The sequence below is a fragment of the Blastomyces dermatitidis genome (genome assembly GCF_000003525.1).
Source record: "Blastomyces dermatitidis ER-3 genomic scaffold supercont1.2, whole genome shotgun sequence".
In the NCBI taxonomy this organism is placed as follows: Eukaryota; Fungi; Ascomycota; class Eurotiomycetes; order Onygenales; family Ajellomycetaceae; genus Blastomyces; species Blastomyces dermatitidis.
Genome location: NW_025544775.1, coordinates 4,610,205 through 4,636,523, shown reverse-complemented (window position 1 = coordinate 4,636,523; position 26,319 = coordinate 4,610,205). Strand labels below are relative to the sequence as shown.

Here is a 26,319-nt window from a genome sequence, read left to right as displayed (position 1 = left end):
TCTGAATATTTATAAATTTATTATCAGAGAAATCTGATAATGTTATAATCTTTACTGATTTAATAGCTGCTTACTCACTGAATCTGCTTTTATTCAAGATTTCATATTTCACATGAGTTATTAAGTCAAATAAACATTTACAGAATTAACTATATATTTTTATATGTAATTTTCTATATATATTTTCATTATATAATATATCATCTTAAAATCTAATTGCATTGTTGAGATATCATTGAAAATATTTCATCATAGTGATGGCGAAATGGCGCGTGTTGGGTGTAAGCGGGTGTTGAGTGGTTTGGTCATTATATGTAATATACTCTATGCCCTGCATATGCAATGTCCACACAAAACTAACAGACCGGCATGCATGCGTCGTCAGCCAGTCAAACCCTAAATCGTCCAGATTGGGAGGAGATATCATAGAAATAAGCCTTGGAAACACCCCACGGAGGTTACATAATAAAATATAACGGTTGTCTAATGTAATTAAGTAGGTAGTTGAACGTATGAGCTCTCGAGAAGGCTAGTATGTGCACACGATATTACCTTTCTGCATATACCTGTTACTTGCTGTACTCATCTAGCACTCTATCAATTTATTGCTACAATATAATTTTCCCCCGGTATACCCCTGTGTATATTTTTTTTATAAAAATGGCATGGAAGCTCCTAGATATGTAACCCTGTAACTCACACAGCAACGGTCTCCTCTACATAGCTATCCCGGCGGGAAAGAAGAATCTCATAAATTTAGTACGACATGTACTGCGCAATAGACTACAATGGCCTTTTGACAAAGCTCCAGCCACTAAGAGCGGTAAGTAAGGGTAGGGGGTACCTACATTCCCATGGATACATCTCTAGGTTCGAGCAATTAGGTAGATACAAGGAGCAAGCTATGTTATGCTGTGCATGACTTATAAGTATTTTGGATGCCCGAATGTGCTCCTGGAGTTAGTCGATCTGATAATATGCGGAGGTTACATGATTCAGGCTTCTCGGGGGTTGGATTATGGTAGAGAAGAAGAAGTATCACGATCACCCGTTGGACAGCATTAGAGGTTTTTGTTCAGATTTCATCAATAGTGGAGGAAATCGGTTTTGAGGGAATGGTCCATCTGTTAAACCAGTCCTTCGACAGAAACAAGTTTGTTTCACCGACTGGTCGTCCGTGTACCCTATGTAGGTCTTTCTCATGTCTCTATAGATCCACCCGAGACGCGGTTATTAAAAACATGCAGATAGAGATACACGTATGCCTCAGTAGAAAAATCCCATCCCTGGTTCGTGCCCGCTTTCCAGCAGCTTTCCTGACCACCTACCTGCCTAATTCTACCCCATCCATCCCCAACGGTCAAAAAAGGGTGGATGATGAGATGAGATGTGGTCCGTGCTCTGCATAATAATACTACAAAGTACAGCAGTGCAGCTAGGAAGGGTACTCCGTACGAATGAAAAGAATAGCGGAAGCGGTGGAGTGGATCTGGGGCTCCCTTCTAATGGGGTTTGTGTGTGCATTCATATATATATATATATATGCGAGTTATGCGGGGACACCATTTTCTGATATTAAGACGGAGTTTATGATATGGTATATTAAAATAAGAAGGGAACTGTATAGCACAACGCATTGTAGGGTTGGTACTGAGGGATATAATATGATTGTTTGGCCGCATGAGGTAGGGGCTGCCCGCGGCTGGATCTTCAGGTATGTTTTGCATATTATATTAGGAGGTGGGCATGCATGTCCATATGCATTGTCCTCTAGGTAAAGGGCATAGATAAACATACTCATGGGCCCTCTTCGGCAGGCGGGAGAGAAAAAGCTATTGTTTCTTGAGTTGTCAGTGGCTAAATTATCCATGTCTGCATGATTTCCTTCCTCTTCCAAGTAATCTTTGGGATGATTGGTTCTGGTATATGTATCTCAGGTCGTTATTGTGAAACGCCTCGACATAGCCTAATTTTTCTTCCCTTCGTGACAATAGGAAATATAGAAGAAAATAAAATGGATGGAAATAAGATGATTGTACCGCGAATGACTAATTTACAGCCCTGTCTTTGGCAATTGTTTAGATGGTAGCGCTTGGAAAGTATGAACACAAATGCGGGGACGAATCAAGGTATATTAGTCGTATACTACAGCCGTGCAGAAGATTTAAAAATGTATGGGACATTATCAAGGAAGTAAGGAGTTTGAAATCCTGTACGTCCGGATAGGAACATTGGTACTGTGAAAAAATCCATCCTGGGATTCTAGGGGCGGCGATTCAAAATTTACCCGACGACAGTCCAAACCGCTCGCTTCTGGACAAGAACGGACTGTTAGCACACTAGCAACGTTACACCAAGACAGATGCAATAATGATTAAAGTGTAGGGAAAGGAAAAGGGAAATCCTTCGCGCACCGCATCGTTTAAGAAAAGTTTCAAAGGTCGCCGGATTTCGAAGTGTGGCAGACAAAATAAATTCCTTAATTTTGTGCTTGTCGAATAATTCTCGTAACGTTGATGATAAAAGAGGTACAAGGTCCCGGTCATATATCTGCACATTTATATAAGTCACAGCGTGAATGCGTCGCAAGCTTCATCAGCCACCAGCGACGATGTTTGAAAATTGACTTGGGAATGTTGTATGCATACCAGATCGGCTCCAAGTGCAACATCAAATGATTGGTGCGGTTCTCCAGATGAGGAGATCCGGTTAGGTTGAAATGGGGTTCCCCATTCCCATATATCAGCACTGATTCTATTGCATGAAGGGTCGTTCTGCATTGCACAGTCCTTGATAGTAGATATTAATGCAGGGTCTCTGTCCGTAGCCGTCACGCTCCGGGCACCAAGACATTTTAGGCAATACATGGAAAGAAATCCCGTGCCACTTCCGAGCTCAACGACATTCTTCCCCTCAATTAGTGACCTGCCTTCCGGGGTTGTAAGGTAGGTACCAAGGTGTAAAGCCGCCTCCCATGTGCGGAATCCGGTGGTTCCCGAGGCAAGTATAAGGTTACGGTTTTCTGACGTTATCACGAATTGGCCTTTATGATTTCCCTGTGAAGCGTGACCTCTGGGGGCTGTATAACGGATGTATGACAATGTCCGGGCTTCCTCGAAGGGGGCCAGTCGTGGGCAACCGATGAGATCGCTATAGCTCCTCATGAGATCATCCGAGACCTCCTGGAAAAATGAGATATCGTTAGGGGAAATGAAAATAGTTTAATGCGAGAAATGCGGCGAATCATGTTGGTAGTTCCATGATTCGTGCCAGCGAAGACCAGAGTGAAAGGAGTCATACATCCTCGTCAGGGTTAGAAATTGACTCTTCCAATTTAGATATGAGAATTTTGAGAACCCGGATACGATAGCTTGGTGGAGGGATAGGCCAAACGTGTGCTTCATCGAACATTCTCTGGTAGATCAGCTGCTGAACCACTGGTCTTTTGAGGACATTATCTGCTGGTATAGAGAGGCGTTGCGGTTCAAGAAGTTGAAGGTACTGAGCCACAAGTAAATCCACTTGGTCTTCATTGTCAATGGGTGGCTCTACAATCATTATTATCTGCGTTTCTCGTAGTATTGGTGAGGTCTACGGGTTTCAATCAAGACGATATCTGTTGTTGGGTCGGGTTAATAAAACTTTGATGAGGCTTAAGCGCGGGAGATGTAACTACCGTATTAGGACTAGTGTAATGTCCGCGAGCTGGCCCTAGCCGAGAACCCACATCCAGCAAAATCAAAAAAATACATTGAAACATCGTGATTCTTTTCGACGACAGCGACATCCGACAAACCCCAGCCGCCAACCATACTCCTCCCCCTTCGTCGAAGCAGACTTTTCGAACTGCCAGTGGTTTCTTCTCGAAAATTCTGCAATCATGGCTGACGCTCCGGTGACCCTGCGGACACGCAAGTTCATCCGCAACCCTCTTCTGGCTAGAAAGCAGATGGTTGTGTAAGTTGATCTTTTCATTTGCGCGGGAATGTGGAATAGAGTCTTTGGAAGTCTTGCGATCAGAATGTTACAGATGGATATGGATATATGGCTTCTGGTGTCTGGTTGTTGTGATGATACAGTGGTTTCCTAACCGGTTTTTTGTGGCATCTTGCACACGACAGTGACATCCTCCACCCCAACCGCGCCAACATCTCCAAGGACGAGCTCCGTGGGAAACTCTCAGAACTTTACAAGTCCAACAAGGAGCAAGTCTCCGTATTCGGCCTTCGCACGCACTATGGTGGTGGTAAGACCACCGGCTTCGCCCTCATCTACGACTCAACCGAAGCCCTGAAGAAATTCGAGCCCCGTTATCGTCTCGTCCGTATTGGAGCTGCTGAGAAGATTGAGAAGGCCAGCAGACAGCAACGTACGTTTTGTCATATCCCCATTCTTCGTCCTTCCGTCCATGGGTAATATACGTTGGTTTTTTTCAGCTGACATTCGGATCTACAAAAAATACAGGCAAACAAAGAAAGAACCGATCGAAGAAGTTCCGGGGCACAGCAAAGACCAAGGGACCAAAGAAGGAAAAGAAGGGCAAATAAAAGAGGGGATCCGGGTTTCTTTGCTTTATTTGGTTTTTCATGGTGCTGGGTGGAGACTTCACGACATGGATTTTTTGATTCGCCTAAGGGTCCCAAAATGCGCTGGATGAAATGTTTTCTTTATCTATCTACATCGATGATGTATTTTAGCTGAAATCAGCCATGTGGAGAAATTACACCTTTTTCGTTTATTATTTTGTTGTGCCAGCAGGGACTCGCGCGCTCCTTGTTTTAGGTGATTCTGTCATCTGCTTCTGCATATACGGTTTATCTTACCCCACAGCAAAATCGTGAAACCTCGGCACTGACAACCATTCTTATCATATGTTACTCTTATCACAAGGGGGTTGGTGATAGTGACGGGAAAATCTCCGAATCAGCAGCTGGGGATCCAGGACAAAAAGTTCAACTAATTGACCACAACACACTCTACCCACCAAGTACAGTACTCATCCGCACCTATACTTTTCCTTACATACCCCTTGATACCCAAAATCGGTACCAACGCCGGTGTAACAAGGGATGGGGGAAATAAACAGACGAGATGGGACAAAGGGGAGACATAATACAGGTAGGGACGGTTTAAAACACACAATCTTAATCCGCTTGCCAAGAAGAGAAACGAGAAGACACCACCGCTTCCATAAAAACAAGCTGTCTATCTATCCTATAACACGATGCTGTGCATGTAATGCACAATAGAAAACAATTAACAAAAATATTAAAAGAAATAAACCCCAACCGTTGTCTTTAACATAAGAGAGACATATCTTGGCAATTCTAGACAAAATAGGAGATCCGTGTAGGAATCATAACAAAAAACACTTCCAACCCCCTACCAATTCCAGTATAATCTGATATTCGGCGCAGACGTACGCAGGCGTTTAACCTGATCCCAAGGAGACTCGTTCATTGTCGTTGACAGATGAAATCAACGCCGGTAGCAATAATAAACCCAAATATTAAAAATAACAGAAAGAAAGAAAGAAAGAAACAATGAATACGTGAATTTCGTTAGCCCTCAAAGTTATCCGTTTTGTGAGCTGGGAGATTAGACGTCGGGTTCACTGGGATGTCTGAGCACCTAGATGCCGACGGCTCGAAGGGTGGAAGACGGATGTACTCCTGTCCATTTGACAAAGTGCTTGATGAGCTGTGTGCGGGCAGCACCGTGCTATGGCCGTAGGCCTGCGCTCCGTAGCTGGATTGCTGTCGAAAGTCACTGCCCCGGCGGGATCGTCCATTCAGAGCATTCTCCGCAGAGGAGTGGAACCCTTCAACCGGCTCTACTCCTGAGAATGTTGTTGTTGGGCGCATTGTTGCTACCGCGGAGTTGCTGGACATGACATACCCGAATCCCATATCAGTGTGCCCGATCAGGGGCTTGCTGGTACTTGGCGAATCTGCACCATTGGCTATGGTAGTCGGCGTTGTCTTCATCGTGCTCTGCTGGTTGCTGGACGACAATCCATCCGGAGCCAAGTGCCCTGAGGATCTGGCATTTAATCCTGGGCCAGTTCCGCAGGAGGAAGGAAGCGAAGGCTCTGCCGAATGGGCTCCCACCGTGCTTCCGTTGTCACGGCCATTACGACTCGATGCGGGGTTTGGTAATATCCTGTCAGGCACCGACGACGATGATGAGATTGCGCTGAGAAGTGGGAGGGCGGAAGGAAGGTCGGATGATACGGAGACTGGATGCTGGGTATGTGTCATGTAGCTGTAATTAGATCCAAGGGCAGGATGGCCATCTTGCTCATGGTATATATCTTCATTCCGGATCTTTCCCACTTGAGAAGCCCGAGGGCTTCCTATGTACGAAGAATAGCTGGAACCTCCCGTGGAATCCGTGCTAGGGAGCATATATTGCGGAGATGGGATACTATACGATTGGGAATCACCCTCGTAGTTGATTTGGAATGCGGGTACAAAGGGGCTCCTGGAAACCGGGGCAAACTGAGTTCCTTGATCATAAGTACATTGAGGCTTTGAATACGGCGGGAAAGTTGGAGTCACCGAGTGAATCGAGACAGAGCTTGTTCTGCTGCTAGCCTGTGTCTCATACCCACCGCCGTTGACATAGGAGCCACTCGTTGGACCCGCTCCGGGATATGGCCAGGAGCAGCCATAGTATGGTTTGGCATGGGTGTTGAATGAACTGACCTATGGACCGTTAGCAACAATTCTGATCATTCCATGTATATTACAACACGGAGAAACCAACTTACCCGCAAAAACTGGCAACTTTGTGTTCCTGCGTTCCGACAGTTAGTACACTGGCCGTTGCCAATGTCCCCGCTACATTTGATCTTTCTTCGTCGACATCGGCCGCACTTGTATAGAAAAAAGGGTAAGTAAGAGGCAAAAAAACAAGAAGGAGAGGATTTTTAGCCTCATAGATGAACATACAGCAACCGGGATACGTCGGCGAGTAGTTGTACCGCCGCCGTTAACCCCTGGTTCTGTTGTCGAGCATATTCGATTACTATAACCGCCCCCGAGCTCATGTTGAACATCACCTCGCAGTGAGTGAGAAACTGGGTAGCTCATTCCGCGGGTAGATTGCCGACAGAATTGCAAGTCCTCCTGAGTTTCGAAGTAAGCTGGAGACATGATCTATCTGTCCGCTTTTGTTTCAAGCAAGCAAGCGAAGATCAGAAGATATGGCCGTTTCTATATGTCCCGAGCTCACCATGCGTGTAACAACAACAGAGCTTCAGGCCAGGCGAGCAACGCAGCAGCTTTTGAAGAGGTGGAATAATATTGGTTATCCTTAATATATCTCAGCCATAGCGGGGAAAATGAAGCAAGTTGGGTAACTTATCAGGGAATGGTGTAGGTTTTAAAGATGCTGTGTAGATATAGCTGACGAACAAATTATTTCTCTTGTTTGAGTTTACTTTCTGCAGAACATGCAGGACATTGGAGGCGATAGCCAGACAGCAGTGTTGTCTGAATTACTCATTATACCCAAGGTATGCTTAGCAAGTTAGTTTGACGGTACTGACTTGTCTAATAAGTTCCACGGTGTTCCCATGTATCAAGCCGTGTTGTACCTCTTCTGAACCTAAGGCTCTTAGCGATGGAAGTCGTGCAGCTTATTTAATAACAGGGTTGTGAGGTTTGAGTGTCCAGTGCTACGGAAAAAGTGTCCTACCCTGCATTGCACACGCTGGACGCCATCCTCATGGTGGGTAGTGAAGTGATACCGTAAACTGCGGTGCCCATTAGGCCAGCGGGGGCAGAAGAAAAGGGGGGAGAAAAGGATCGAAAGGCAAAACTCCATCCAAAACTAGACGAAGCAAAAAAAAGTATTGGGAGAACATAAAGTAAATTTTACTTATCATACGGAATTGCTGACTTCGTAAACAGAAGACAAGACAGACAAAGAAGAAAGAGCCTAGAAAAAATGTAAAATAGGTCTAAGCAGACGAAATGGGCTGCAGAATGGCACTTTTGATTCGAGCAAGGAGCCAAAAAGAAAAAAAGCGTTTGCCAGGATGAAAAATGCAAGATGCAATTAAGTTGTTTGCTCCCACCTAGCTGCAGAAGCAAACATCCACACATCTGCCACTGCCACTGCCAGTATCATTCTCAAAAACGCCATTTCCCACTTGAAGAGTCGTCCTGATCCTCAGCAAGCCCAATTAGGGTATATGAACGGTAATATGTACCAAAAAGAGGAAATGGGACCTTAACCACGACTGAAAACTGCTCCTAGGAACTTGGCCTGAGATATGAGCAGCAAAAAAGCTTGTTCAACAGTCAGCTTGTAATTCGTAGAGCCGCATTCAACACCAGGGGCATAATCTAAACGCTGCAATGGCTTGCAATACTATATTCCAGGAGGCCGGCAGTCAGGAAAAGCAAAAATGTAAGGTTCTAGATTGTCCATTGTCTTTCTTCAGGCCGGCCGGTTTGGTTTGGTTGAAAATATGTATCGTGTGTTCTATCATGATTGGAGGAAGCTTTCAGTGAAGGGAAACGCACAGAAAAGGCTTTTGTGAAGAATAAAACAATCATGCAAGATGAATGCATATATGTTTCAGTAGAATTGTAGGGCAGTTAGGACAAATAATCGCGGAGTTCTGAACGTCATTGCTCTGTCTAGCAGGCTTAATTTGGGTTTTGTTAGCGCTGGGTCAGAAATGGCGCTCATCCTATATTCCTCAGAAACACTGCTTCGAAAGCGTTTGCGTCGACATGGAGAAGGAGAAATTTCCATAGATTAGCTAACACAGATGATAGAAGTATTGGAAGAGGCGGACCGAGTTCTGCGGGTACCCGGTAGTCAGATCCTCCCTCACCCTTGGAAAGAACTTATTGCAAGCCTCGGCTTCATGCATGGAGAAGTAGGAATTGAATGTCGAATACCCTTCAAAGAGGATTGTTGTCATTACGCAAGATGGATTGCCCGACCCGCCTTCCACGTGTACGCGACAGTCTTAAAACAGTCATACCAGATCCAAAAAGTTTGATCTAGACTGGGAAAATCTTATGTGAGTGAACCCTTTAACGGCCCGTGAAACGGTTGGGAAAAGTAGATTTTGACGCACACCAGCAGTAGCGCGGAGGCAGGGCCTGTTACCAGGACACCAATGGCACTTTATTCATATCAGCCTTTATTTATTTATTGTTTCCCCCCTAAAATCAGTTTGATTTGCTGCTGATCTTCCGTCAATTAGTTAAGGGGTACATTTGACATCTCGCACGGCGGGCGTCGGCAAATGCGGATCTTGGAAAAAATAGTATTAGCATTGGCTTCGGGGAGATATCCCACTCGAGAGCAGAAAGAGAAACAGCTCCCACAGTATAGACAGATACGACAGTGTAAAAATAACCTGACTAAGTATGAATGAATGGGATGAGCTTCCCGACATGCGCACAAGCTTGTTCAGAGGAAGAAGAAGCCTCATCCGGTAAACCCTTCCAGCAAGGATGGAAGAAAATGTTCTTGTTGGAAGGGTTAACAGAGAGTTAAGCAGATGATAGATAACGTTTGCAAACACAAATGATCATAGAACATCACATAACATCATATTGTCCCGCCATATATCATATTTTGCACAGAGACTATAAAATAGCGTGAACAGAGAGGTTGAGGATTACGTTGTGAGAGGCGTTCGGCCGCGGCAGAAACGTCATGAGCTGCAGCCCCAGCAACCCCAAAGCGGCCACACAAACGCCAGCCCGCAACCAGCCCGCAAACCCGTCGATCCCACCGTCACGCGCCGAGATATCTCCAGACCCAACTCCAACCCCAAGCCTCACTTCCTCACGTCCGTCCTCCTCAGGACCTCGCACGGCAACATCGCGAACCCCCCGCGAACCCCACGAACCCCGCGAATAGCCACACCTTGAAGCAAGCTGTTGCACCGCGAGCTATCTATAACTAATTATTATAATTATATGACTGATGCTCTTCCCATGCCCCATTTGAAAACTGATGCCTCCCCCCCGCGACCTAAGTTCTCACTTGCCTCACTTTTAATTGCCCCCGTTTGGTCAATATCTTTGCGACCATGAGCGTTATCTTGGAGACTTCTTTGGGTGATATTGTTATAGATCTTTTGGTCGACACCTCCCCCAAAGCTTGCGAAAAGTAAGTCCACTCTGGGAAATCCGCTCCTGTACCCTTCACTATTCTGTGCTCTTCAATGTCCTCCTTCCTCCCCGCACCCCGCATGTTGTACAAATATGAAGCGACTGAAGGTGGAAACTAAGACATCCAAACCGTTGCGGCCCAGTTTTTTGAAGCTATGCAAGGTGAAGTATTACAATTTCTCGCCCGTTTACAACGTCCAGAAGAATTTCTCCTTCCAGACCGGCGACCCAATAGGCCCTAATTCTAAAGATAGCGATGGCGGGTCTTCCATCTGGGGCATCCTCGACGGGCCTTCGCGAAGAACATTTCCGATCGAGTTGCCGCCCAAAATGAAGCATACAGAACGTGGCACAGTTAGCATGGCTACGGTCCCTTCTACGAAAGACCCTGACGAGCGCCTTGCTGGCAGTCAGTTCATCATAACACTTGGAGATAATTTGGACTATCTGGATGGGAAAGCGGTTATATTCGGGAAGGTAGTGGAGGGATTCGATGTCTTGGAGAAAATAAACGATGCGTTCATTGACGATAAGGGACGACCGCTTAAAGATATCCGAATTCGGCATACTGTGATCTTAGACGATCCGTTTGATGATCCCCCGGACCTTGTGGTACCCCCTGAAAGCCCGCTCCCTTCAAAAGCCCAACTGGCAACAGTAATGATTGCGGACGATGAAGAGTTGGACGAAAACATCGACGAAGAGGCGGTGGAAAAGCTACGGCGGGAGCGGGAGGCTCGGGCGCAGGCGTTGACCTTGGAAATGGTTGGGGATTTGCCGTTTGCTGAGGTCAAGCCACCAGAGAACGTTCTTTTCGTCTGCAAACTCAATCCTGTAACTCAAGGTGGTCACATTCTCTCCCCCTCATTTGTGATTGAGCGTACATACTAAGCTAACCGTAATAGACGAGGATCTTCACCTCATTTTTAGTCGCTTCGGACCAATTCTTTCCTGTGAAGTGATACGTGACAAGCGGACCGGTGATAGTCTGCAATACGCGTTTATCGAATTTGAGAACCAAAAGGACTGTGAACAGGCTTATTTTAAAATGCAAGGTGTTTTAATTGATGATCATAGAATCCATGTTGACTTCTCTCAAAGCGTGAGTTCCCTCTAGCTATGAGCCCCACAACCTACCGTACGCGACAGCCAGTTAATTTCCATTTAGGTTTCGAAACTGTCGGACAGCTGGCGGAATGCAACAAATTCCAAACGAGCTAGCCAACGGGGTGGGTTTGGGGGGATATCCAGCCTAGAGAAGAGGCGGCAATACAGAGCTTCGGAGGCTCCTCGACGAGATGGATACGGGATGATATTTCATAAAGATGATATGCGTAGGAAAGGAGATACTGAATCCTACAGGCGTTCACGGAGTCGAAGCCCATCCAGGCGACATAGGCATAGGAGCAGGTCTCCTCCGCGCCGCCGCTCTGGCGATGACAACGACGCGCTATACAGACGGAGTAAAGACTCATCGAGACACACGTATGAAAGTGGGAGGCATAGGCGGTGACAAAAATATGTACCCTTTAGATTTAATCCCCTATGTACGGAGTATAATAATAATATCTTCCCCTTAAATCGCAATTTTTGTTGGTCTCCATGAAGGAGTTCAGCCTCAGGAGTCAGGTTCATCATCCCCTGGATTGGTAGCCATTTTTGCGCCACCTGTGGTTGAACCGGCCGCCTGCCAAGCCGCCTGGGTCGCCTCCGAGGCTGCGACTGGCTGCGGCTCCTAGCAAAAGCCTCCATGTCTTAAAAGCGCGCTGCTCAGCCTCCAGCGCTATCGAATACAAAACAATTAATAATTTTCAATTTTGTTTCTCCCTCCGACGGATTGCCCTGACCCACTGACAAGGGACCCGATGCTTGTAGAATTTCCTTGTGCCCACTGACATCACACGCTATAAATACATACATTATTGTTTGGCGGGGTTTCAGCTAAGGCGTCCCGTTTGCTGTATCGAACGCCCGCTGGGCTTTATTTAAAATTCAACTTCATTCCCTCTTTTTCCCCGATTAAATCAAACAATTAACTAACCAGCACTCGAAACCGTTATACCTTTTTCTCCGTATTTCCTATTTCCTTTTAGTATTTGCTGCAGCAATGTCCACACTTGTGTTAAATATTAAGGACCACCTCCACATTGGTGCCAAGGAGGGTGCAGTTCTACCCCGCGAACCGTCACAAGACGAGATCGATTCTCTGAAACAAAAATATGACAAAGCCGGACAGGGACAAGTGTTTGCCTTCTTCGATGAGCTGAAATCGACAGAGAAGGCCCAACTTTTCGAGCAGCTCTCCAACTTCAACCCAAACCGCATTAACGAGCTTGCCAACAAGGCGCTCAACCCCGCCGCGACCTCACAAGATGGCAAAGAAACCACTCTCGAACCTCTGCCGGAATCAGCGACAGCGTCCATGATCGATTCAGATACCGAGTCTCTACAACGATTCTACGCATCTGGCTTGCAATTGATTGCTGCCAACAAGGTGGCAGTTGTGCTCATGGCTGGCGGCCAGGGAACTCGGCTGGGTAGCGCTGCTCCAAAGGGCTGCTTTGATATTGGGCTTCCAAGTAAAAAGTCACTTTTCCAGATACAAGCGGAGAGAATTGTGAAGCTGCAGAAGTTGGCTCGGGACTCATCGGGCAATAAACACGTGGTTATCCCCTGGTACGTGATGACCAGCGGGCCAACCCGACAACCAACCCAGTCATTTTTTGAGGAACATAATTTCTTTGGCCTGGAGAAGAAGAATGTTATAATCTTTGAGCAAGGCGTGCTACCCTGCATATCTAACGAGGGGAAAATATTAATGGAAAGCAAGTCAAAGGTATGCGCGCTTTTCTATGCTACTAGACGTCTATCCATGCTCCCCTTCATCTACTTTCTCGTCTTCTTATTGTTGTTGTTCTTCTAACTTACATACAATATCGAGCAATAGGTCGCGGTAGCACCTGATGGTAATGGCGGCATATACCAAGCGCTATTAACATGGGGCGTCCGAGCAGATATGAAAGATAGAGGCATCGAGCATATCCACGCGTACTGCGTCGACAATTGCCTCGTGAAGGTTGCCGATCCTGTATTCCTCGGCTTTGCGGCATCAAAGGGCGTTGACATCGCTACCAAAGTCGTTCGCAAGCGGAACGCCACCGAGTCCGTCGGCCTGATCCTTCTGAGGAACGGAAAACCAGATGTTGTGGAATACTCAGAAATAGACAAGGAGACTGCGGAAGCCAGGGATCCCAAACACCCTGACGTCCTCAAATTCCGCGCAGCGAATATCGTGAACCATTACTACTCGTTCCACTTCCTCGAGTCTATCGAAACCTGGGCGCCCACCTTGCCACATCATGTTGCCCGCAAGAAGATCCCTTGCATCGATACTAAGACAGGCGAGGTCATAAAACCTGAGACGCCCAATGGGATCAAACTAGAACAGTTTGTATTTGACGTATTCCCATTGCTGCCGCTTGAAAAATTTGCATCGATTGAGGTCAAGCGGGAAGATGAATTTTCGCCGTTGAAAAACGCTCGGGGCAAAGGGGAGGATGATCCTGATACCAGCAAGAGAGATATCATGCGCCAGGGTGCGCGGTGGATTCAAACTGCTGGTGGCATTGTCGAGACTGAATCGGAAGAAGCATCCGGCGTTGAGGTTTCCCCTTTGATAAGCTACGTAAGCAAATACACCCTACATCCCTTTTTTCCCTTCTATTACACAGCTGTCCTGGACAAACGCTGACTATATTCATGCAGGGTGGAGAAGGTTTGGGCTTCCTGAAGGGTAAAACCATCAAGGCGCCAGCGGTAATTGAAAGCGAGGCTGCGGGGACTTGAACCCCACCCCGAAATTAAGCTCGGTAACAACAATCCTCGCTATGATATAATTTGTGAGAGTGGCATATTTCCATCAGTTTTCCATAAGTTTACCATTAGTCGGACGATTGGGAAGGATATCTGTTAGACATCCGGCGCGATTTTTTTTCCCCTAAAAAAATAGGCTGTCACAGGGGGTACTACACAAAGGGGATATGCTATATATTTATTCTAGCTACTAATAATTACCATCGCGCCCATGAAATATTTTCCAAGTAATAGTACATGTGCCCATCTCTGTGGTGATATAATAAAATGCTTGCACTAGCTCACTAGCTCCCATAGGCCTGGGCAAACGGGAAGATATTCACGCTAAACTCTTTTCGGCAAGGTCGGCAAGCTCCCATCAACAGATTTTCTCATTTCTGCTTCCCAGGCCTGACGACGGTCTTCTTGTCTCGAATCTGCAGGTCCATATCAAACAACCGTGTCTCTTTACACCCAGGAAGGATTTTTTTTCCCCGTGGCCTGGTGGGACCGGAGAGCAGAAGTGAGGGTTTAGATTGGTGTGCTGAGTTGTTAGTCCTTTCTTTTTCCTTTGTTCCTTTGCGAGATGCGAACGAACCCTGTCCTTGGGAATTTCTTCAAGAGTGCTCCCCTGCCGTGCATAGCTTGGGAAACGAGTATGTCATTGTGGTTCACCAGGCTAACAATATAGGATATTAAGTACGCCGGAACGGAGCCTCGAGTGACGTTTTTTTTCCTACTTTTCACAAGGAGCAAGAAATCATTTCGAACTGTGAGTCGCCTGTCGCCTGCACAAAAAAGCTGTAGTGTGTTTTCAAGACTTGCCCCCTTGCTTCTTCAATCTTTCCAAAGCTGCCAACTAGCATTCCCTCGAGTTCCCTTCCGCTTGCTTGCTGTTAGGCAGGCAGAAGGTTTACCAATCCGGCCCGAGAATATGCAGCCTGCGTTCTACCGGTTTTCCTTGCCCACTTATATAGCCTGCCTTGCGGTCCACCTTGCGGTCCAATTTACTTAAAGCTGCGCCCATATCCGATAAAAAGAATTTCAGACTGATAATTTGAATAACGGCCAGAGATCCTTAAAGATGTCGTCATCGCGCCGCGCATGCTACAAATGTGGCAATATTGGCCATTATGCCGGTTAGTTGAGAAATAGCTAGAGCAAAATCGATGGTTTGGTGAAGTTGAGAGCATTTGCTTATTGTAACGTATAGAGGTTTGCTCGTCCGCGGAGCGACTTTGCTATAACTGTAAGCTCTTTTCCCTTGCTATGCCATTTATCCTATCACCACTACTCCTCCTGGGGTCCTCTCCTATGTCTCAAAGACTAATCGATTTCTTCTCATAGGCAAACAACCCGGTAAGCCCCAACTTACGAACAATTGAATCGAAGTCGAAATTAGTCCTCATCTAACTAAACCGTCGGTTTAGGACATGAGTCGAATGGTTGCCCGCGACCTCGCACAACAGAGAGTAAGGCGAACCCGCTCTTGCCCCAGTTTGGAAGCTATATTAACAACCCGTTCTCTCGCTACAGCGAAACAATGTTATCACTGCCAGGGTCTAGGGCATGTGCAAGCTGACTGCCCCACTCTGCGCATCAACGGAGGAGCCACGAGCGGCCGCTGCTACAACTGCAATCTACCCGGCCACTTAGCAGTAAATGCCCTTTCTTTTTTTCGCCTACTACACTTTGTCCTCCTTGTACGCTTGAATCGGCCTTGCTGACACTATTGTATAGCGAAACTGCCTGTCTGCTGGTATGCAAGGTGCCATGAGAGGTGCACCAGCTGTCCGCGGCGGCTTCAATCCTCCCTTCCGTGGAGGATTCGTGGGGTATCCCAGAGCTGCTATGTGCTACAAATGTGGCGGCCCGAACCATTTTGCAAGGGATTGTCAGGCCCAAGCTATGAAATGCTACGCATGTGGAAAATTGGTGAGAGATCCCCCGCAAATCAACTGAGAAATGCCCAATGAAATAGATCGACTCCAAAAGATATGTTTATCACTATCTAACAGTATGCAGGGTCATATCTCTCGTGATTGCACTGCTCCTAACGGCGGACCGCTGAGTTCCGTAGGCAAAGTTTGCTACAAATGCTCCCAGGCTGGCCATATCTCTCGTGATTGCCCGAACAACGCCACTGAAGTCGTCGCTTCTACTCCCGCAGAACCTGCTGCCGAGGCTGGGGTAGCGGATAACGTTGCTCCCGTTGCTCCCGCGCCTACAGCGGCGGTTGCTTAAAGTCGATTTCTCTAAAACCCACCCGCATCCAACGAATCCATTAGGCTCATGTGACGGAACCCGTACCAACCACCACTATTCCTCTCTTTGTGTTCCCTTTGTATTTGGTCTAGCCGATTCGGTCCCCTATCGTTAAACTCGCTCCTGTTGTTTTTTTCATTTCTTTTTTTTTTTTCCTGGAAAGATTTTGCACATATTATGTCTCCCGTGTCAGATTCTCCAGACTGTGAAGTTGAGGTCTTTTATATATACTATATGCCAAGAAAAGAAGGTTTTCACGACAAAAAACCAAGGGAATTTCTACGATCTGGAATCCGGCAGCGGGCTTTATATGATAAACCCTCATGAAACGGCGTCAATTGGCTAACAAGGTTGGGGGACAAAAATTAGGGGGGATGTTGGGGAAGAGAAATTTTCAATCTACTTTCTCTCCTCCCCCCGGGAAATTATTGGAAGGAATTCAAAAAATTATTTCAGCAAGGCTAATGAAATGATGGACGAGAAAAAAAAATGTGGGACTTGGGTCTGTTTAATTATTTTCTATCAAGATTGTTTTGTGGGTTGTGGATTTATATAAATTGTCGGTAAACGGGAACCACCAACTCGCTTTTTTTGCGGTTTTTTTTTTTTTTTTTTTTTTTTTTTTTTGATCTTCAGTTTATTTTCTCCACCCACAAAACCAAAAAGGGTGGCTCTTGTCCCTCGTTCTATGGAATATGGCGCGGTCATTTATTCTTTTCTAACATTTTATACTGTGGGTTTATCCTTATTAAAACGTCTAATTTCTCCTCCTGCATCTTGCGCGGTTCTTCTTCCTCTCTCTTTTCCCTTCCGCGAATTAATCTGAAAACGGGCCCAGCTGGTACTTTGCCTTCGTAAAAGCATACAGCCGCCAAATTTCCAGTGGTTGACATCAACCACAAATGGGGGAGGGAGGAAAAAAAAAAAGAAAAAAAGAAAAAGAGCTCGTGTTGCATTGGACACTTTCATCAGTGCCTTGATAATTCTATGAATCAGCTTGAACTTTCTATTTCTCCGTATATATGCATGGAGACACAAAAAGAAACGATGTGAAATTGACAAGTGCCTTGTGTCAACCCGGCTGTCTTCCGGGAAATGCTCGTGACTCCCCAGGTCTGTCCCGGCGTGCCCCCTTTACGCGCTCCCCTTCTTCTTCCCTCCCTTGCTCCCATCTTCTCTTGAAGTACATCTAGAAGCCATCTATATATCTCCATCATTTTGCCGTTATATAGTAACTTTTCAAATCTCATTGCATTGTACGGGGCATATTTGCCCAAGTTATTTGAAATATTTCCCTCCCCCTTCCCCGTTCACCTTGTCCGTGGCTGTTAGTGGCTAGATAGTTAGCTGAGCTAGGAGGGAAAGTCATGCCTGCGTCAAATGCCAGTGATGAGTTTGATGATGTGAGAGAGGAACATTGACTCCTGGTGTTGTTCAGATGATGCTCTCGATGAGGCACTCAATTAAACCAAGGTCTAATCCGTTGTTTGACAGGATGTCTTCATCGTCGATATCGACGGCATCCAAGCTCACGGTTAGTTCTCTGCACTCCTGCCTCTCAATTCCAGCCATTTTCATTCCAGAACAGTAGAAACAGGTCAGCTAAAAGAGTCGCTCTGATCGTCGTTATGTGTAGGTGTTGGAGCTGCGGATATTACGAAACTGAAAGCAAACGGGTTTTATACTGTTGCTGTACGATAACTGGTCTTCAATCTCATTCACTGCCCTATCTTGCCTTTTGAGTTGATGATGCTATACCTCCTGCTACTGTCCTTTCACAGGGTATCAGGGGCATTTTGATAATTAGTCAATACTAACACTTAGCGCAATGGGTATCGAACGATTGGCGGGATATATTATAGTCTGTCCATGGAGCCACAAGAAAGACGTTGCTGAAAATCAAGGGCTTCAGTGAAGTCAAGGTAGAGAAAATCAAGGAGGCTATTCAGAAATGCCAGGTATGGGTATCCCCACTCCAAAGCTGTTCGTTCGTCTAGTGGTTGCTGGGCTGGTGGGAGCATAAGGGAAACCCTTTTTAAACTGACCTAAGCATGCAATGCAGCCCTCAGCGTCTGGATTCATAACTGCAATGGAGCTTGGCCACCAGAGAAAGCGGGTCGTAAGGATTTCCACCGGAAGCAAACAATTCGACTCTATCTTGGCCGGGTGCGTTTAGCAAATGTCCCTGAACGTTGATGGTTCTCGAGTAGACGTTGACTTATCCTCTGTGCAGTGGATTTCAGAGCATGAGTATCAGTGAAGTCTACGGCGAGTTTCGTTGCGGCAAAACGCAACTCTCGCACACGATGTCTGTCGTAGCCCAGCTTCCAAAGGACATGGGGGGCGCGGAAGGTAAAGTAGCCTATATCGATACCGAAGGCACATTCCGCCCTGAAAGAATTGCACAAATCGCGGAGCGGTTTGGTGTTGACCCGGATTCCGCGCTGGAAAACATTGCGTATGCAAGAGCACTGAATAGCGAACACCAGCTGGAGCTTCTGAACACGCTGGCGAAAGAGTTTGCGGGTGGTGAGTACCGCTTGCTGATCATTGACAGCATCATGAACTGTTTTCGCGTCGATTACTGTGGGCGCGGGGAACTGGCGGATCGACAGCAAAAGTTGAACCAGTTCCTAATGAAACTCGCGCACATGGCGGAAGGTGAGTATAGATGTGTCCATCCGCATATCCTGTGGACTGCTTGGCTCACAAGTTGCGTTCTAGAATTCAACGTTTGCGTTTTGATGGTAAGTTGTGCGGAGGCTGGAGAGAGTTAACTCCGCTTGATATCTATGCTTATCCCTCCCCACAGACAAATCAGGTACAAAGCGATCCTGGAGCAAGTGCCCTGTTCGCTGGTGCGGATGGACGCAAACCAGTTGGAGGGCATATCCTAGCACACGCTTCAACCACTCGAGTCTTGCTTCGGAAAGGCCGAGGTGATGAAAGAGTTGCAAAGATTCAGGATTCTCCAGGTAAATAACTTGCCTTAAAAAAAATCAAAAACCAGGTCGGGTCGTGATATGTTCAAGTTTGTTCACTGAACTTGTCTTTAGATTGTCCGGAGCGCGAGGCCATTTACGTGATCACGAATGGAGGTATCAATGATCCAGACAAGATATAGGTTCGATGTTGCAAACAATGGCCAACTTTATTTACAATCAAGTTCGCGGTCTCGCGTGCTGCGGAGATTTCATGTTTTAAAAATATTTATATATATATGCGTCTTTGCTATTGACAGGGGGTTTTCATTATAGTACTTGTACCAAGGGAAGGATTAGCGGCGGTGCCAAGCTTTTTTCCCGTGTAAAATATCCTCTGAAGTTAATTTCAACGATTGAGCTACTACTGGCGACTCTAAAAAATTATCTAGAATCGAAAGCACAAAAACACTAGACGGGACATATTGACAATTACAAAATGGCACCCAAACTGGTCTTTCCGCTGAGTATATCAGGCTACTCAGTTCTTCCCATAGATCTCCCACCAATGCCTTCATTTCAAAGCTCTGCGACGCACTACATCTACCTCCGTCCACACGAACCCCGAGTCCCCGACGCAGACTCCGCCCGCTCGCTTTTCGTTGTAAATGTTCCAGTAACCGCCACAGAAACGCATCTGCGACATTTGTTTGGCGCTCAATTATCCTCCGGTCGAGTTGAGCGGGTTGAATTCCACGACACGGCCGTCAAAAAACCACCAACCATCACCGTCACCCCCACCCCCGTCACCAACGCCAAGAAACGAAAACGCGATAGCACCGAAGAGTTACAAGTAGAGCTAGACACAATAGAGCTCCCACGAACATGGGATCGTGAGCTGCATCCCAGCGGCGCACACGCCGTTGTCATCTTCGTCGACCGTCCCAGCATGGAAGCCAGTCTCAAGGCGGCGAAAAGGGCGGCGAAAAATCGCACCAAGCTCGTCTGGGGCCAGGGCATAGATGACCGCCGGTTCCCCGCCCTAGGAATCCAGCGGTACAAAGCCCATAACAAACTACGATATCCCGCACGCGCTGAGCTGCTGCGCACCGTTAACAATTACATGAGTATATTTGGCAGGTTTGAGGAGGCGCGTGCGCGCGAGGCGGCGAAGGGCGCTGAGGTGCCTGATGACGATGGCTTTGTGACGGTTACGAGGGGGCCGAAGACTGATTCTGTAGCCAGGGAGGAGGAGATGAGGGCCCTGGCGGAGAAGCATAAGGAGAAGACTAAGGGGCTGGGGGACTTTTATCGGTTCCAGACGCGGGAGAAGAGGAAGGAGAGGCAGACGGAGTTGTTGCGGAAGTTTGAGGAGGATAAGAGGAAGGTGGAAGATATGAGGCGGAGGAGGGGGAAGGTTAGGGTACGTTATATTTTCTCTCTTTGATTCTCTTTTATTTACTCTGTTTCCCCTTTGATGTTCTTTTCTTTTTATGCGTGTGGATTTACGTGATGGGTGGCCCCTGGGATCTGGCCTTCTTTGATGTTTATCTACCTTTGATACGTGTGCTAATATTTTATACAGCCTGAGTAAGGTGACTGCTAGTGCGGTATTTCGAGAAATGATGATATAAATCTTTTCCTGCGGAATTTGACAGGTCTTGCCTTGGTTTAGGGGAGACAGCCAGCGCTATACACGACAGTATGGGGTGACATATTATCAGGCCTGGCCTACCTTCGTACGGGGTCGACCAATTTTACGACAGTTCGTGTGTTCTCAGACCAATGCACCTGCGTTGCAATCTAGCAAGATTATCGTCCTATAAAAGTAGCCCTTAGGATATTTTCTCTCAAAATACTTCCATCCACCTGGTCAAATTTGGACGTGTTTGCGAACGAACACCCATATGGATCCGCTACGGGACACGATGATATCCGAAAAATAACTTGCAGTGGTGGGTAATGAAGACATCCGATATGGTCTGCAACCCTCTGCCAGGTCCATGTTACAGTGATCACAACGGCACATTTCTTGTTTCTATTGTGATATGAGGCTGGGTATTAATGAACGCACGAGCTAAATTTTGACCACTCCTGTCCAATCTACATCTATTGCTCTTATTCTGCAGTTATTTTGACGCGATATCAGCTGACTCCTGCATAGACTGGCCGTGTGACCGTGTCTGGGACGAGGATCAATTACAGTTATTATTATATTATCCAAAACCATTACTTCTGATTACAGTTTGTATTTATTACATTGATCTCAAATCACTTTATTTCAAATATTAAAGATCTCAGATTCACTTTTCAAATAAAAATTTAGTCTCAGATTGATGGAGGAGTTCTTTTTGAGTAGTTGGTTGTATTATGAGAAGCTAGCTGCTACATGGCCTTTTATAGTAGAAGTGTAGGCTACTGGGGCAAAAGAGCTCAATCACCACCAGCGCACTGCTGGTAGAAGGGCCGATCAACCCGGGACCCCCAACACCCCCCCTCGGACCAGCTATCACAGAGTACAGTACTCCTCTCAGTGGCTCCTCTCAGTGACTCCTCCTAGTGGCTCCTCTCAGTGGACTCAGTCCTAGGGCTTGAGGGACTTCTAGGGCACACTCCTAGGATGTCTCTTGACACTGTTAAATGTCTGAGGTATTTATTTGGAATTTAAGTCCATTCTGAGATTGAACTCATGCATGTTGACCACAGCAGGGCTCACACTAAACAGTCTCATAATCTGTAGACTACTGGGACAAAAGAGCTCAATCACCACCAGCGCACTGCTGGTAGAAGGGCCGATCAACCCGGGACCCCCAACAAGTGTATACAGAAAACTTGACCTCGCTAAGTGCGCCACTTGACCTCGTTATGTAAGCTGACCTCGCAAATGTGGCCCGTGCCACTACCTGACCTCGCTCAATACATCTTTTCTTGTAATTTGAAACCACTCAATTATTTATCATCAATTCTACAATCAATTCAAAATCAATTTAAAATCAATTTAAAATCAATTTAATACTGAAATTATTCTTGAATTTAATAATAAAGTAAGTATTTATATAATTTACACTGAATTGATTATTAATTGATTTTCAATCAATTGTTAATTACTTAAATATATAGATTGAATTTATTTTTATTACTATAATTAATTAATAATCAATTCAAAATCAATTTAAAATCAATTTAAAATCAATTTAATACTGAAATTATTCTTGAATTTAATAATAAAGTAAGTATTTATATAATTTACACTGAATTGATTATTAATTGATTTTCAATCAATTGTTAATTACTTAAATATATAGATTGAATTTATTTTTATTACTATAATTAATTAATAATCAATTCAAAATCAATTCAAAATTAGTTTAAAATCAATTTAAAATCAATTATTAAATATTTTTATCTTAATATATTTTAAAATTCTGTAAAACATCTCTTTATATTCTATATGAATTTATCTATTTATTTAATTGATTATGAATCTGTGAAAGGTGTAAAGCTTGTGTGATTGAAAGATTGCTAGCTTTGTGAAAAGTTATATAATGAAGGGATTAGTAAGCCAGATCATGTGACCTGACATTCTCACGTATCAGAGTAACTATACACAATGCTATATATAAAATTCACCTTCAAATCAAGTACAGGTATAAAAAATGACTGGAAAATGTAAAGTAATGAAAAACCAGTCATGATATACATCATTTTTTATCCCTCTATCTCTCTATCTTCTTTATATTCAATTTTCAATGTGTATATTTCAATGTTTCAAGTGGTTTAGTAAGCTCATCTGCTGTGTTCTCAGCAGATGAAACATATTGAATAGATATCTCATTCTTGTGAACAAGATTCTGAAGAATATGAAAACAGACCTCTATATACTTCAAGTGGCATGGAATTGCTTCAGAAGAGAATAGCTCTATGACAGACTTATTATCAGCATGAATTATATAAGCCAGACTATTAACTGTGATGAAAATGAAGTGATCATCAGTATTCAGATTGTTGAGATGAGATGAGATGAATTCAGCATCTTCTAGAAGCTCTCAGAGACAGACAAGCTCATATACAGTCTCAGAGAATGCAATATATTCAGTCTCTGTTGATGACTTGAAGACCTCTGTTTACCAGCAGCTCTGTCATGCAACAGAATCACCTGTCATGTAGATGATATAACCAGTGATTGAACAGAATCCTGAATCTCTATCAGCTCAATCAGTATCTGTATATGCTACAGGTTCAATTTCAGCATCTCTGTGATAGGTTATACTCTCATTAATTAAACTCTGTAGATATTGAAGCATACACTTGTATGCAGCTCAGTTCTTTGATGTAGGCCAGAAGCTGAATTGTTCAAGAAATCCTGCAGCAAAGCTCATATCAGAACATGTATTAAATGCCAGATATTGCAGAGATTTGATACTGAATTGATAGAACTGTAGAATAAATTCTGCTGTGTATATAATCAGTTTCTCATCATTATTCATGAAATCAACATTCTTCTTCATAGAAGTGAATGTAGAATGACAGTTATTTATTAAGAACTTCTTCAGAAGATTTCTTATAAAGAGGAATTGAAACAATGTTAATGAAGTTGAATCTCTATCAATCTTCATTTCTAAATAGTGATTGAAATCCTCTACATTCTTGATCTCATAATTAGTGACAATTTCAGCTCTGACTTAGTTCAGATCTTCAATTTTCAGGCTGTAGAGACAGACATTATTCATGTAGATGATTATATAGATCTGTCTTTCATCATGAATAAATAATTCAGCATCATAGAAACTGACATAGAAGTCTGAGTGTAATAGCATCTTTCACAGCTTCTCATATCATAAGAGTACTGCTTGCTTAAGATTATAGAGTCTCTGTATCAACTCACACATAAGATTATCACAGTCTTCACAGAATTCTGTGAGTTGATTCATATATATCTGTTCATCAGCAGACAGTTGAGCATTTAAAAAAGCAGTTATTATATTAATCTGCAGAATATATCATCTCCAGAATGCTGAGATTATTATGAGAGCTTGTGAGATGAATGCAGAGATAATAGATGCACAGATTCTTGAGTAATTAACTCTCTTCTATTGAAGATTTTCACAGACAACTCAGCAGGTCTTATAGCAGATTACATCACTTATATTATTGAACTTTTTATCAAATACTCATTGACTGTGAAGAACACTCATTTATAATATTCTCTCAATCAGTTATCAGACTTCTATCTGTTTCAAACAGTTAATCTCTTTAATACAGATCTTATAATAATACTTTCATTTCATAGAAGCTTTGATGTGTGTGAGGTTTTTCAGAATTGAAAGTACAGTGATCTTGAAATTGATGAGTAGATCTTCAAGACTGTCTCTCACTGAAGCTTTCCTCACTGTAGTGATATCTCTTATAAATATCAGAGAATTATTCAATTCAACTGTGAATTCTGAGAAGTTCAGTGTATTCTGCACTAAAAAGATAGATATTCTCACAGAGATATCATAGTCAATTCATCAATTATTAGTGAGTATAAGAAATAATGAACACTCAGATTGAATTTTCTCATCAATGAACAGATCAGAAATTGCTGCAGTCTCTTGACAGGTCACAGTGAGTAGGTCTGATGTCACTGAAAAAATCACTGCAGTCACTTTACAGGCCGCATTGAGTAGAATCTTCAGGTTGTGTATTATCAGTATTGATGAATCAGCAAGATGAAGGTTCTTCTGAAAGATGATATCTTTTGATATGTATAAACACCTGTTGAAGAGGTTCATCAATCTATAATTAGTAAAATCATCATATTTCACAAAAATCAACTCTTTGAAATGAGAAGTCATCTTATTGATGAGCTTGAGAACTATCTTCAAGAATGCTTTGCAACCTCATCAGTGAATACTGTGTGCAGAAGATAGAGCTTCAAGCCAGGCCTTATACAGTGTAATCAGCTTTGTATTTTCAGAGTCTTCATACAATATTGTTGAGATTGATATAAGATTAAGCAGCTCTGTAACTGCAATAACTGCCTCATCTCATATCTTTTTCAGAGCTGAAGAGTCTATTAATAGTGATCAGAACTTCTCAATGATTAAACTGATTGATTGTTCAGATACTTTATCTTGCTGTGAAGTATAAGAGAGAGTCAGCTCTCATTTTATATCTTCACTGAGCATGTATGTCATGACTGCATTTGAATTCAATTCTTCACAATCTGAGTGAATGATTGCAATGTCACATCTCAGCAGATTCTTGATGAATTGATTGAAGATCTGTAGATATCTCAACATCTCATTCTTGCATTTCAATAGAAATATTCACCTCATATGAGTGACATCATCTGTTATCATCATTGCAAGCTTCTTGCCAGTGTAAGATGATATATTATTCTTGATTTCAAGAGTCTCATCATCACTGAATATATTCACTCAAATCTTCAAGGCCTTGCAGGTGACATGATGTGATGTGAAATTCTTGTAGAAAGTGTATTTCTGTTTAGTCTTAACACATGTAGCACAGAATGATAATTTCTTCAGATTAATAATAATAATATCAAATCACAGATCTCTGATCATTTTTAATATACTAATTTCACTGATATAATCAAGTCAATGATGTCACTCATCTATCAGAAGCTGTTTCAGAAGAACTGCAGATAATCAAGATAAAGATAAGATAATAAAGAAATCAGTATCTGAATTCTTAGAGTTGATTAACTGTTCAATCTTCTCATGACTGAAAGATCTCAAAGACTCAGTACTCAGATTGTAATCTATTGAGATTGTCTTTGATTTCAGAACAGTCACATATGTCACTGCTTTATACATTGAGTCATTCATTATCTCATGAAATGTCAGTGAGCTGTCAGATAGAATGTAAATATTATTATAAGACAGATTGATGTAGAAGATATCACTGTTAATAGATAACAGAAACTCAAAGTAGTTCTCAGCATTAACTTGCATATCACAGTGAATATAGCTCTGACATTTCATCAGCTCAGTGAAGATCAGATTTGCAGATAGTTCTGACATGTAGTATACATGATTGAATTCTATCAATCTTTCACTCACTGAGATGAATACAGTGCTGACACTCTGAACCTTTATAATGATCTTGTTAATCACTTAAACTGTTGA

The 26,319-nt window shown here is 44.0% G+C and overlaps 8 protein-coding genes across 10 annotated transcripts; 6 read left to right on the top strand and 2 right to left on the bottom strand.

Annotated features, from left to right (window-relative positions):
- Window positions 1-965: 965 nt before the first annotated feature.
- On the bottom strand, window positions 966-3,786 carry BDCG_01899 (protein-lysine N-methyltransferase). The gene is made up of 5 exons (XM_045417445.1): window positions 3,677-3,786; window positions 3,301-3,616; window positions 2,649-3,182; window positions 2,415-2,550; window positions 966-2,313 (listed from the first exon to the last, which is right to left on the bottom strand). The coding sequence occupies exons 2-5, from the start codon at window positions 3,556-3,558 to the stop codon at window positions 2,186-2,188; spliced, it is 1,056 nt and encodes a 351-aa protein (XP_045274250.1). The 5' UTR covers window positions 3,559-3,616; window positions 3,677-3,786; the 3' UTR covers window positions 966-2,185.
- On the top strand, window positions 3,058-6,511 carry BDCG_01898 (30S ribosomal protein S24e). The gene is made up of 3 exons (XM_045417444.1): window positions 3,058-3,957; window positions 4,122-4,369; window positions 4,465-6,511. The coding sequence occupies exons 1-3, from the start codon at window positions 3,881-3,883 to the stop codon at window positions 4,545-4,547; spliced, it is 408 nt and encodes a 135-aa protein (XP_045274249.1). The 5' UTR covers window positions 3,058-3,880; the 3' UTR covers window positions 4,548-6,511.
- On the bottom strand, window positions 4,759-7,410 carry BDCG_01897 (uncharacterized protein). The gene is made up of 3 exons (XM_045417443.1): window positions 6,954-7,410; window positions 6,773-6,877; window positions 4,759-6,707 (listed from the first exon to the last, which is right to left on the bottom strand). The coding sequence occupies exons 1-3, from the start codon at window positions 7,155-7,157 to the stop codon at window positions 5,562-5,564; spliced, it is 1,455 nt and encodes a 484-aa protein (XP_045274248.1). The 5' UTR covers window positions 7,158-7,410; the 3' UTR covers window positions 4,759-5,561.
- A 2,304-nt stretch (window positions 7,411-9,714) lies between these two features.
- Window positions 9,715-11,735, top strand: BDCG_01895 (peptidyl-prolyl cis-trans isomerase-like 4). Of its 3 annotated transcripts, none has more exons than XM_045417442.1 (4): window positions 9,715-10,146; window positions 10,302-10,992; window positions 11,054-11,250; window positions 11,317-11,735. In XM_045417442.1, exons 2-4 carry the CDS (start codon window positions 10,479-10,481, stop codon window positions 11,659-11,661), a joined length of 1,056 nt encoding a protein of 351 aa, XP_045279830.1. In that variant the 5' UTR covers window positions 9,715-10,146; window positions 10,302-10,478; the 3' UTR covers window positions 11,662-11,735. The 3 variants fall into 3 exon arrangements, with proteins under 3 accessions (XP_045279830.1, XP_045279828.1, XP_045279829.1); XM_045417440.1 differs by having other exon boundaries at window positions 10,292-10,992; XM_045417441.1 differs by having other exon boundaries at window positions 10,269-10,992.
- Window positions 11,736-11,928: 193 nt separating this feature from the next.
- On the top strand, window positions 11,929-14,288 carry BDCG_01894 (UDP-N-acetylglucosamine pyrophosphorylase). The gene is made up of 3 exons (XM_045417439.1): window positions 11,929-12,984; window positions 13,096-13,833; window positions 13,914-14,288. Exons 1-3 carry the CDS (start codon window positions 12,256-12,258, stop codon window positions 13,992-13,994), a joined length of 1,548 nt encoding a protein of 515 aa, XP_045274247.1. The 5' UTR covers window positions 11,929-12,255; the 3' UTR covers window positions 13,995-14,288.
- Window positions 14,289-14,397: 109 nt separating this feature from the next.
- BDCG_01893 (cellular nucleic acid-binding protein) lies at window positions 14,398-16,886 on the top strand. Its single transcript, XM_045417438.1, has 9 exons — window positions 14,398-14,551; window positions 14,701-14,772; window positions 15,073-15,139; window positions 15,214-15,249; window positions 15,348-15,359; window positions 15,431-15,472; window positions 15,537-15,658; window positions 15,741-15,935; window positions 16,026-16,886. Exons 3-9 carry the CDS (start codon window positions 15,085-15,087, stop codon window positions 16,242-16,244), a joined length of 681 nt encoding a protein of 226 aa, XP_045274246.1. The 5' UTR covers window positions 14,398-14,551; window positions 14,701-14,772; window positions 15,073-15,084; the 3' UTR covers window positions 16,245-16,886.
- A 746-nt stretch (window positions 16,887-17,632) lies between these two features.
- On the top strand, window positions 17,633-19,389 carry BDCG_01892 (meiotic recombination protein DMC1; the record flags this gene model as incomplete). Its single annotated transcript, XM_045417437.1, has 9 exons — window positions 17,633-17,668; window positions 17,760-17,799; window positions 17,902-17,957; window positions 18,128-18,223; window positions 18,328-18,431; window positions 18,499-18,926; window positions 18,990-19,012; window positions 19,078-19,240; window positions 19,322-19,389. The coding sequence occupies 9 exons, from the start codon at window positions 17,633-17,635 to the stop codon at window positions 19,387-19,389; spliced, it is 1,014 nt and encodes a 337-aa protein (XP_045274245.1).
- Window positions 19,390-19,685: 296 nt separating this feature from the next.
- On the top strand, window positions 19,686-20,780 carry BDCG_01891 (meiotic recombination protein DMC1; the record flags this gene model as incomplete). Its single annotated transcript, XM_045417436.1, has 2 exons — window positions 19,686-20,609; window positions 20,772-20,780. 2 exons carry the CDS (start codon window positions 19,686-19,688, stop codon window positions 20,778-20,780), a joined length of 933 nt encoding a protein of 310 aa, XP_045274244.1.
- Window positions 20,781-26,319: the final 5,539 nt, after the last annotated feature.